At 52.0% G+C, this 12052-nt stretch overlaps 1 protein-coding gene across 2 annotated transcripts; it reads left to right on the top strand.

Moving 5' to 3' along the window:
- Positions 1–239: 239 nt before the first annotated feature.
- Positions 240–6276, top strand: DMBX1 (diencephalon/mesencephalon homeobox 1). Of its 2 annotated transcripts, none has more exons than XM_038760637.1 (4): positions 240–388; positions 1741–1936; positions 3644–4010; positions 5885–6276. In XM_038760637.1, the coding sequence occupies exons 1-4, from the start codon at positions 240–242 to the stop codon at positions 6274–6276; spliced, it is 1104 nt and encodes a 367-aa protein (XP_038616565.1). The 2 variants fall into 2 exon arrangements, with proteins under 2 accessions (XP_038616565.1, XP_038616567.1); XM_038760639.1 differs by having other exon boundaries at positions 240–390; positions 1758–1936.
- The last annotated feature ends 5776 nt before the right edge of the window (positions 6277–12052 follow it).

Genomic DNA, 12052 nt, shown 5'->3' with positions numbered 1-12052 from the left:
CTCCCCCTTTTAGACTGTGAGCCCACTGTTGGGTAGGGACTGTCTCTGTATGTTGCCGATTTGTACTTCCCAAGCGCTTAGTACAGTGCTGTGCACATAGTAAGCGCTCAATAAATACGATTGATGATGATGATGATGCTGCTTCTCCGGCTGCCCATCGGGGTTGGGGGCTTTAGGGGGCAGGGGGTTGCTGTGTATCTGATGGCGTCCCCGTGCTTGCGTTCCAGGTGACTGTCGTCATGCAGCACTATGGAGTGAACGGGTATTCGCTGCACGCCATGAATTCTCTGAGCGCCATGTACAACCTCCATCAGCAGGCCCAGCAGGCCCAGCACGCTCCCGACTACCGGCCCTCCGTGCATGCCCTGACCCTGGCCGAGAGACTGGCTGGTAAGAACAACTGTGGGTCGTGGGTGGACCCCTGGGGCAAGGGAACCCCCACCGCCCTGCTGCGCCCAGGGCTGGTTTTAATCTTTTAAAATAGTATTTGTTAAGTGCTTACTATGGGCCGGGCACTGTTCTAATCACTGGGGTAGATAAAAGGGAATCGAGTTGGACACAGTCCATGTCCCACATGGGGCTCACAGACTTGATTCCCATTTTACAGAAGAGGTAACTGAGGCACAAAGAACTTAAGTAGTAATAATAATAGTAATAATGGCATTTATTAAGCGCTTACTATGTGCAAAGCACTGTTCTAAGCTCTGGGGGGATACAATAATAATAATAATAATAATAATGGGATTTGTTAAGCACTTACTATGTGCAAAGCACTGTTCTAAGCTCTGGGGGGATACAGGGTGATCAGGTTGTCCCACGCGGGGCTCACAGTCTTAATCCCCATTTTACAGATGAGGTAACTGAGGCACAATGACTTGCCCAAAGTCACACAGCTGACAAGTGGTGGAGCTGGGGTTAGAATCCATGACCTCTGATTCCCAAGCCTGGGATCTTTCCACTGAACCACGCTGCTTCTCATGTGACTTGCCTGCGGTCACGCAGTGGACGAGTGGCAGAGCCGGAACTAGAACCCAGGTCCTTCTTACTCTCAGGCCCATGCTCTAACCACTAGACCACGCTGCTCCTCGAGTTAACCCAGGGGCTGTAATAATAATAACAATAATCGTTATTATGGAACTTGTTAAGCACCTCGTGGCTCAGTGGAAAGAGCATGGGCTTTGGAGCCAGAGGTCATGGGTTCTAATCCCGGCTCCACCACTTGTCAGCTGTGTGACTTTGGGCAAGTCACTTAACTTCTCTGGACCTCAGTTACCTCATCTGTAAAATGGGGATTAAGACTGTGAGCCCCACGTGGGACAACCTGATCACCTTGTATCCCCCAGAGCTTAGAACAGTGCTTTGCACATAGTAAGCACTTAATAAATGCCATTATTATTATTATTATTATTGTGTGCCATGCGCTGTTCTAAGCTCTGGGGTAGATACAGGCTAATCGGGTTGGACCCTGTCCATGTCCCACATGGGGCTCACAGTCTTAACCCCCATTTCACAGATAACAGGTAATTGAGGCACAGAGAAGTGAAGTGACTTGCCCACCACCACACAGCAGATAAGTGACAGAGCTAGGACTGGAACCATGACCTTCTGACTCCCAGGCATGTGTCCTCTAGGCCACGCTGCCTCTCCCCAGGGAGGGACTAGGCTCTGAAACTGGGGGGGGGGATTGGATTTGGGGGTCCCCATTTCCCATAATTAAAGGCCCCTCTCCTTGTCTTCCAACGGCTGTACATTTCAAGACATCATCTTGGAAGCCCGGTATGGCTCCCAGCACCGCAAACAGCGTCGCAGCCGCACGGCTTTCACTGCCCAGCAGCTGGAGGCTCTTGAGAAAACGTTTCAGAAGACGCACTATCCCGACGTGGTCATGAGGGAGAGGCTGGCCATGTGTACCAACCTGCCCGAGGCCCGAGTGCAGGTGGGTACCGCCCCCCGCCCCCCTCAGCCTCCCCCCAACCCACCCTGTCGAATCAGGACTTGCAAAGAACCGGCCCGGTTGTCCCTCTCCCAAATAGAGCCAGCCAACAATAATAATAATGGTATTTGTTAAGCGCTTACTGTACTGGTACTGATGGCATCCCCGTGCTTGCGTTCCAGGTGGCTGTTCTGGGGTAGATAGAAGTGAATAATCATAGTAATAATAGTGATCATAATAATAATGGTACTTGTTAAGCACTTATGATGTGCCAAGCACTGTTCTAAGATCTGGGGTAGATTGAAGATAATAATAATACTGGTACCTGTCAAGCACTTACTATGTGCCAAGCACTGTTCTAAGATCTGAAGTAGATAGAAGTTGTTATTATTATTATTATTATTATAAGCTTTGGGGTTGATATGAGTTAATCAGGTTGAACATAGTCCCTGTCCCATGTGGAGCTCACAGTCTTTATCCCCATTTTACGAAAGAAGGAACTGAAGATCCAGAGAAGTGAAGTGACTTGCACAAAGTCACACAGCAGACTTGTGGTGGAGGCGGAATTAGAACCCAAGTCCATTGACTTCCAAGCCCGTGCTCTAGCTGCTAAACCGTGTTGAGGGCGTATTATCTGCAAGGCTGGCTGAAACCGGGCCACTTTTGGAGATGTCAGGGTGGGGCTGGGTCATGGGGGTAGGGGTTGGGGAGAAAGGAGGTGGGGTCTGGAAGTGTGTCTGGAGAGTGGTAACGAGTCAGGGTCCAGGTGTGTAGGGAGAGAGTAGCATGAGCCCTGGGCCTGGCACGTCCAACAGAGAGGCCTGAGAAAGGAACGCATCGTGGGATTGACAAAATCAGGGAATTGGGATTACGGAGACTGAGGAAGAGAACACCAAAAGATGACTTAATCCCGACCTTTGGGTCTCCAATGGGCTAGTGGCCACCTTCTCTCCATCTTCCCAGGGATCATAATAAGGGGATCCGGGGTTAGATTGTCAGTCAATCACATTTAATGAACACTTACCGTGTGCAGAGCACTGTAGTAAGCACTTGGGAGAATACAATATAACAATAAACAGACACATTCCCTGCCCACAGTGAGATTACAGTCTAGAGAGGGAGACAACCACTAATAGAAATGCAATTATTACAGATATGGATATAAGTACTGTGAGACTGGGAGAGGGAAGGAATAAAGGGAGCCAGTTAGGAGGATGCAGAAGGGTGTGGAAGAAAAGGAAAGGAGGGCTTAGTCAGGGAAGGCCTCTTGGAGGAGATGTGCCTTCAGTAAGGCTTTGAAGGCAGGGAGAGTCATTGTGTGTTGGATGTGAGGAGGGAGGGCATTCCAGGCCAGAGGCAGGACGTGGGCGAGAGCTCGATGGCTAGATAGATGAGATCGAGGTACAGTGAGAAGATTGCAGCAGGAGATCTCACAGTCAGAGTAAATCAGATGGCCCCTGGCTGCTTTTCCCTGTGGATTTTGGGGAACAAGAGGGGCACCGACCCAGCCTGGGCACTGCTCCTCTAAAGCAGGAGGCTGGACTCACTGACCCGTGGAGTGTCTGTTGACAATCCCACCCTCCCTCTCAAAAATCATCTAAATTAGTCAGTGAGCTGGCCAGGAATGGATCTCTTGTGGGAAGCACTGAGTGGGGGGATTCAGAGGGTCTCTGCCCCGCCCCTCAAATCACCCCTTCTTCTTGCCCTCAGGTGTGGTTTAAGAATCGTCGGGCCAAGTTCCGGAAAAAGCAACGCAGCCTGCAGAAGGAGCAGCTGCAGAAACAGAAGGACACAGAGGGGGCCCCCGGGGAGGCCAAGCCGGAAGGCCCGGTGTCCGAGCCCCGGCCCCCGACCCCGCCTGAGCCGGACAAGCAGGTCAGCACACCCGGCATGCCCGGCGAGCCCTCTCTGGAGCTCCAGCTGGCCCTGTCGGAGCAGTCGGCCAGCGAGTCAGCCCCCGAGGACCAGGCCGACAGGGAAGAGGAGTTCCAGGAAGGTGCGGAGGAGCCCAGAGCCAACAGGAGCGTGGGGCTTGAGGACAAGGGGGCCGGAGGCAAGAGGGCCAGCCCCAAAACAGGTACGCTTATGGACAGTAAGTAGGGGCTACTTGGGGAGCAGAAGTCATCCGGTCAGTCATTCATATTTATTGAGCGCTTACTGCGTGCAGAGAACTGTACCGAGCACTTGGGACTCATTCATTCATTCATTCAATTGTATTTATTGAGTGCTCACTGCAAGCTACTGTACTAAGCAGTTGGGTGAGTACAATATAATGATAAGCAGACACATTCATTACCCACAAGAAGCTTACCGTCTTGAGGGGGAGACAGATATTAATAGAAATAAATAAATTATGGATGTGGACATGAGTGCTGTGGGGCTGGGAGTGGGGATGAATAAGGAGAGTAAGTCGGGGTGACACAAGAAGAGAATGAGAGAAGAGAGAAGATGGGCTTAGTCAGGGAAGGCCTTTTGAGGATTTGAAGGTGGGGAAAGTCTTTGTCTGTTGGATAAGAGGAAGCTCTCAGAAGCTCTTAGCTTCTCCATCACCTGTGTGATATTGGGCACCTCAAGGTGCAGAGCACTGTACTGGGTGCTTCGCAGTGCAAGCAAGAACACTGTACTGGGCATCTGTTAGATGCAGAGCTCTGTAATGGGCATCTGCTAGGTGCAGAGCTCTGTAGTGGGTAAACACTGATGCAGGGCTATGTATTGGGCATCTTCTGGTTGTAGATCTCTGCATTGGGCATCTGCTGGGTGCAGGGCTTTGTACTGGGCATCTGCTGGGTACAAGGAGCTGTAGTGAGTGCTTGGGAGAGTTCCTCATAGGTAGAAGTCACAATCTCTGCCGTTAAAGAGTTTATGCCTTAATCGGGGCGACATTCTGGAAGAATCCTGAGCTCACTGACAGGATGTAGTATGTTTAAGCCCCCTTAATCAACCAGTGGTTTTTATTGAGTGCTTACTGGGTGCAGAGCACTATACTAAGAGCATGGGGGAGGACAATACAACAGAGTTAATCCATACGATTCCTTCCCTCAAGGAGCTTAAAGTCTCCTCCCGGCCCTTCTAACCTAAGCTGCCAATTATGAGGGTCCCGGGACCCAGGGGGAAGGAATGCTGTGGAGTGGTGAAACAGACTCCATTTAAGCAGGAGGGAGTGAGGTCTGATCCAGGGAAATCCTGCCCTTCAGTCCATCAGTGGAATTTATTGAGTGCTTCCGGGGTGCAGAGCACCGTACTAAGTGCTTGGAAGAGTAAATACAACAAAGCTGGCAGACACGTTCCCTGCCTACATCAAGCTTACAGTCTAGAGTTGGTCATTTCGGGTTGGTCAGGATCGTGAGACACCGCAAAGGAAACCCCTTAAATCATTCAATAAATCAATCAGTGGTATTTATTGAGCACTCACTATGTGCAGAACACTGGGAGAGTACAACAGATTTAGCAGACATGTTCCCTGCTCATAATGAGCTTCCAGTCTAGAGGGGGAGACACTGCGACCGTGAAAATGTGCGGTCGCCTGGCAGCGCAGGGGGTTGGATGCGATGAACTGGGGGTGCGGGGGAAGTGTGGTCCCTGAACAATCATATTTCATTCAATTGTATTTCATTCAACCATATTTATTGAGCGCCTTCTGTGTGCGGAGCACTGTACTAAGCGCTTGGGAGAGTCCAATACTGCAATACAACAATAAATAGATATATTCCTTGACCACAATGAACATACAGTCTAACTCATGTCCAGTGCCAGTGTGGATCTGAGAAAATCAAGGTCCCTCTCCCCGACCCTGGGGACTCCCAGCCACAGAGGGAGGGAGGGTGGATTTCTTCCCCGCATTTTTCAGATGGTATTCAGAGAGGTTCAGGGACTTACCCGAGGTCACACAGTGCTCCTCCCTGGACCCCCGCTCCCTGCCCCCTCTGACTGGCGGCCTCTTTCTGATTGCAGACTCTCCCCCGAGCGCCGCGGCGACCCCCGCGGGACCCCCAGGCCCAGCCCCGGCCCACTCTTACTCGTCCTCCCCGCTCAGCCTCTTCCGCCTCCAGGAGCAGTTCCGCCAGCACATGGCCGCCAACAACCTGGTCCACTATTCGTCCTTCGAGATGGGGACGCCGTCGGCCGTGCCCTACCTGGGCGTGAACATGGCTCCGCTTGGCTCCCTGCACTGCCAGTCTTACTACCAGTCGCTGTCTCATGCCCAGCAGATCTGGCCCTCGCCGCTCCTGCAGGCGTCGGCTGGCCTCCCAAGTCTGAACAGTAAAACCACCAGTATCGAGAACCTCCGGCTGAGGGCCAAGCAGCATGCCGCCTCCCTGGGCCTTGACTCCTTATCCAACTGACCGGAGGCCGGAGAGAAAGCCCCTGCCTCGCCCCTCGGGCCCCTCTGCCCCCACCCCAGAAGCCGCCCCGCTGCCCACCAGCACCAAACCGGTTCCCTCCTGGAGGTCTGAGCCTCCCCTCACCCCCCGACCCACTGTGGGGGCAGGGTGAGGTGAGGGGGGAGTCTCTCCTCTCTCTGGACCTTCATGCCTGTCTCCCCTGGGGGCCTCCCATCCCCCCGAGAAATCCCTTCCCCTTGGTGACTCGATGTGTGGAATGTGACATATATACATACTTATATATATACATATATATATATTAGATATACTGGTTCCTCCTATCCCCACGTCCTTCCCTCCTCCCTCTCCTCGAAGTTCCTGCCCCTGTGGGCCTGTACAAAGTTTTGCTTTTCGTGGGGGGACGGAGATCCCTGTGACCTGGACCGGCGCTGCGGTCACTGTCTCTCCCTACCGGAGGCTGGATGCCTCCCAGAAACCCCCATGCTGGAGTGGCCGTCCGGTTGGGGTGTGGAGTGGAAGCTCAAAATGGGGGCCAGTGCAGCCATTAATGAGACTTTGCCCCCGCGGTTTCCGTCAGACATGGGGTCTCCATTCTAACCATGACAGGAGGTGTGATGTGGTCACGTCCTGTTTTCTAAGCACTTGTTGTCCCTGGGCTCCAGGAGCCCTAGGGGTATCTGATGAAAATTCCAGATTCGAGGGAGGCCATTTTGGGGGTGGAAGGGAGAGGGTTTGAGGGGAATGTCCTCTTCTTGGTCTTGCACTCGCCATGAGATTCTTCTCCTTATCCGGGACGTGTTAGGGGGAGAGCACGGAGATTAATGTAGCATGTGCACCAATGCCGTTTCTGAGCCCTCGGTCTCTCCCTTTGTCAGGAAGAGTGGAGGTGGGGAGGTGGGCGGTAGCTTTGGAAGGCTGAACGTTGCCCTTGGAGGTATGTCCGTTTAGCACATCGAGCAGGGTGACAGTGGAGGGGGGGATGGCTGGGGCAGAAATATTATATTGTTGAGAGTAGAAGTCGACCCCAAATATCAGTTTCCCACTAGCTCTTGGATAGCACCAGAGGGGGAGAAAAAGGAAAGCTTTCCCTAAATGGAAGGAGAACTTAAAGAACATTTTCCATCCAAGTGGAGGAACGGTTTCTAAACCTGGGGGAGGGCGAACCAAAATGGACCATTAGGACCAAACTGGGATGTTCCTCTTCCCACACAACTGGAAATCATTGGCGTTTATTCCACAAGGGACACGTAACTGTCCCTAAAGCAGACATGACTCACACCTACACAGGTGGCTTGCCACAGCTGATTCATGGAGACCCAGTTATCCAGACTCAATTTGCCCTTCTCCCTCCTGCCCATCCCATGTGTTCTCTCCATATTCCAAATCCCCCTAGGCTGGGAATGGGGTAAGTAAAGGGGCTGAGGTTCCCATTCATCCATTCTGCTCCTTGGGAGCAGGTCAAGAGCAAATTTTGGTGGACGAGGAGGTAGAAGCGATCGGCTAAAGAAGAGGTGCAGGGATTATTTGCAGATTGCAATTATCCACACAACCTGGTCCCTCGTTTCGATGGATAATTGGGAGTTGACTGGACCCCAATATGTGTATTTGTGGTGTCTAAACTTAAAACCACCCCTTCTACCTCTCTCCTCCCTCACTCCCCCACTCCTTCTAGAGGGCTTGGTACCCAGTAGGGACCAATAATTTATCCGTTGTCCCCTGGTGCATCATGAACAAGATAGCCAAGCGCATCTCACAGTACGAAGACCTCGCTGCAGGAAAGATGTCCGGGACTGTATTTCTCCCTGCAGTAGCTTGTTGGAAGGCACCTGATCCACTGACCTGGTATAGAGGTGGCACCACCAGTTGGCAAAGCAGATTCACCCTGTTCCAGCCAGGGTCTCCAGGCTGGAGCCCCTGCCTATTCCCTCTGCACCATGGATCGCATGCTTCATGGGAGCCTTTGGCCTAACCCCTAAGGGGGTGCCACATCCTGGCGTCATCTGAAAGTTGGCCAAGTTGGCATCCTCCCTGGTTGGGGCAGTCTAGGCAAAATGACCGTCTATAATCCAGGGTAGCTGCCTCTGGAGCGGGGAAGGCGGGGGTTGGTGGAGGAGTGGAACTGAACTAATCATAGTCCCCTCCATCCCTGCTGCCTGTACCCCTCCCCCCCCCCCAGCCCTCTTGCATCTATTGTCACTCCTACTCCAGCACTGGGCATGCTCAGGGTGGGTGCCAGGGTGGGAGGGCCTAGTGGCGGGCACGGACCCCTGACCCCTTACATCCCAATAGAGTCACCCAACAAGCCCTGGAAATACCCAGGGGCTGGGTAGAGACAAGATTGGAGAGCATTCTCCCACCATGGCTTCCTCCTCACCCAAGAAGAGTGCGGAGGTAGTTGGGGGGAGATGGGAATCCCTTCATAGGGGATATTTGGATAGCCCAAGATTCCCCACCCTGTTGGCCAAAGCAGGGCCAGCTTTCGCTGCAGTTGGGGGGAGTGAAGGTTAGACTCAAGGAGAAACATCCCAGATGTGGAAGATTGCTCTTCCTGTCTTTCTGGGCCTCTCCGAAGCCAGGCAGGACCGATCCCGACTTCCTGTCCGTAACCCCACTGCCCCCAGAATGGCTTCAGTGCCCCAGCCGGACCCCCCTCCCTCGCAAACTCCGAGGGACCCTCAGAGGGCTGGAGAAGCGCCTGGAGGCAGGGTGAGAAGCAAGAGTTCGAATCCAACCCACTCCACCCACAGCCCTCTGAGTGCTCAGACCTGCCGTGAGCTCTGTTGGTGTCTCAGTTTGTGGTTTAGAGGTTGCTGTTCTCCCTTGGAGAATCAGGAAAACCCTGTGTATGATATTTATTTATTCTGTTAGTTGGAGAAAAAAAAAAACCCACCTTCCTGTTCACTCCGGAGAAGAGGAAAAGATGCGGATCTCTCAGCATGATGCGATGTATCATTTGTGCTTGTTTCGCCTTCTGTGAAGTTTATTGCCTGTCGTCCTCCCCCACCCCCAAACTAATAAAAGATTAAAAATCTGCAAAATGAGACTGCGTCTTCTTGCTCAGGACCCCAGCAGTGGGAGAGAAGGAAAAGCTCAAAGGAGTTGCTGAGCAGACTAGTGTCATAGTAGCATTTACTGAGTGCAGTGCACTGTGCTAAACCCTTAGGAAGTACAAAATGGAGAACAGTTGAATGAATACAGGTACCCAAGTAAGAACTCATGGAGGGTAGGAATAAGTACCTAAATGTCAGAAGGGTTGATGGATTAATGTGACTTGGGGGTCCTGGGAATTCATTGGGGATGATTGATAGGACATTGGGCCTGAAAGAGCACGGGCCTGCGTGTCAGAAAGTCAAGGGTTCTAATCCTGGCTTCGCCACTTGTCTGCTGTGTGGCCTTGGGCAAGTCACCTCACTTCTCTGGGCCTCAGTTACCTCATCTGGAAAATGGGGATTAAGAATGTAAGCCCCAAGTGGGACAGAGACTGGGTCCAACCTGACTAACTTGTATCTAGCCCAGCGCTTAGAGCAGTGCTTGTGCCACATAGTAAGTGCTTAACAAGTACTTCCCAAGCGCTTAGTACAGTGCTCTGCACACAGTAAGCGCTCAATAAATATGATTGAATGAATTTAGGTGCAGGTGAACTGCCTGGTTATGGGAGGGTCCATCTCCCCTATCTCCCACCCAACCACCATGAGTAACAGCTGCAGACCCCTCCCTGACAAACACCCTTCCCAACCCCCAGAGGGATGACCGTTATCACACCCCTTGGGTGGGTTGGGAGCCCCTCCCTCCAAGCTCGGTCCCCTTCCTCCAGAAATCTGCGAACCTTCCTTGATTTCTGGGAAAATGGATGATCCCTTCCCCTCCAAGCCAGCCGGGTTGTCTGCCGAACAATAGTCACCTTGAGGATGCCGGGAGGTAGGGTGGGGGTGGGAGAACCTGAGCCCGGGCCCCACCCTCATCCCACCTGAGTCTCCCCCTTCCCCATTTCCCAGGGGCCGGGGGGCGGGAGTGGGGGGGCTGTCTCTGCAGGAATGTGTCTGAAGTTAAGGCCGAGGCCTCCTTCATTAGCCGTGAACAATAGCCGGGAAAAGCAGCCGAGCAGAAGAGAAAGTGAATTCGTTTTGCTTTCAAGACATTCACACACGTACATCCTCCCAAACCCACACCCACCACGATTCGCACCCACACACCAACACACCCTCAGTGTCCCCTACACAAGAGCACACATATACAACACACACACACGCACAGTTTCCTTCCACTCATTCCCTCCCTCCCTCCAACAAGCTCCCCACACCCACACTACAAAACCCTTTCACTCCCCTCAGAAATGCCTAAGTTGGCTGACGGGATTTCCTGTGGTTGCTAAGGGACCGGCTCTTCCAAACTTCCTCCAATCACTTTTCTAGGACCAACAAGAAATTGAGGATTAAATCAGGTAGTTTTCATCATCATCGTCATCCTTATCGGCACTGACTTTGTGACTTTTGGGTGCAGAGTATTGATTTGACTGCTTACCACATGCAGGGGACTGCATCAGGTGTCTCTTGGGTGCAGGTACTGTACTGAATGCCTACTGGATGAAGAGCACTGTCCTTGGCATCTATTAAATGAAGAGCACTGTGCTAGATTTCTACTGTGGGCAGAGCACTGTGCTGGACTTCTACCACAGGCAGAGCACTGTGCTGGGCATTTATGGTACTGGTCTCCTCTGAGTGTGAAACACTGTACTGAGCACCTATTGTATGCAGGGCACTGTACCAAGCACCACTTACCGTGGACAGAGTATTATACAGACCACTTGGGAACACACAGTGGAAGTAGAAGATATGTTTCAAGCCCAATAGGAGACTTAACTAGTCCTCCTCCAGTCACTAGACTCCTGACAACTCCCCAAGATGGTTTCCTTCTCCCCATTTTCCAGCACGGGCCCAGTGAAGCCCAGAGTCACCCAACACCACCCCATAGGCTTGACATGACTCTTAGGTGGCTTGACATCTCTCCCAAATCACCCCATCTGGTCTCCCCAAATCTCCAGCTTCTGAAAGGAGAGGAACCTCGAAGTCCTAAGGGTGGCATTCCTTGGCACTAACCAGGTTCCTATCCCACCTCCCTGCAAGACACCCCTTCCCATTTCTGCTCCATCCTGTTGCCCACCCAGGAACCCCCAGCCAGGAGCTTAGCGATGGCGATTTGATTAGGACGCAGGCTGCTGACCTCTCTCCCACGTCCTGCCTGTGGCCTGGAAAGTCCTCCCTTTTCATAGCATCATCAATCGTATTTATTGAGCGCTTACTGTGTGCAGGGCACTGTATTAAGCGCTTGGGAAGTACAAATTGGCAACATATAGAGACAGTCCCTACCCAACAGTGGGCTCACAGTCTAAAATGGGGAGACAAAACCAAACATACTGACAAAATAAAATAAATAGAATATATATGTACAAGTAAAATAAATAGAGTAATAAATATGTACAAACATATATACATATATACAGGACATATCCAACAGACAATGACTCTATCTACCGTCAAAGCCTTATTGAAGGCCCATCTCCTCCCAGAGGCCTTCCCTAACTAAGCCCTCATTTCCTCTTCTCCCACTCCCTTCTGTTTCTCCTTTATTTGCTCTCTTTATTCTCCCCAACTTAGCCCCACAGCCCTTGGCTCCACATCTGTTGTTTTCTTGACTGATATTCATGTCTGCCTCCCCCTCTAGACTGTAAGCTCACTGTGGGCAGGGAATGTGTCTGTTATATTGCACTCTCCCAAGC

This window comes from Tachyglossus aculeatus, chromosome 18, assembly GCF_015852505.1.
Source record: "Tachyglossus aculeatus isolate mTacAcu1 chromosome 18, mTacAcu1.pri, whole genome shotgun sequence".
Lineage (NCBI taxonomy): Eukaryota > Metazoa > Chordata > Mammalia > Monotremata > Tachyglossidae > Tachyglossus > Tachyglossus aculeatus.
Note: the sequence above shows the minus strand (reverse complement) of the source record. Positions and strands in the feature narration are given on the sequence as shown.

Bases quoted from the DNA above. Each gene is read 5' to 3' on its own strand.
- DMBX1 (XM_038760637.1), top strand. From the start codon at position 240: ATGCAGCACTATGGAGTGAACGGGTATTCGCTGCACGCCATGAATTCT. The intron at 389-1,740 runs TGGTAAGAACAA...CTTGTCTTCCAA, and splicing joins ACCCTGGCCGAGAGACTGGC to CGGCTGTACATTTCAAGACA. The intron at 1,937-3,643 runs GTGGGTACCGCC...TCTTGCCCTCAG, and splicing joins TGCCCGAGGCCCGAGTGCAG to GTGTGGTTTAAGAATCGTCG.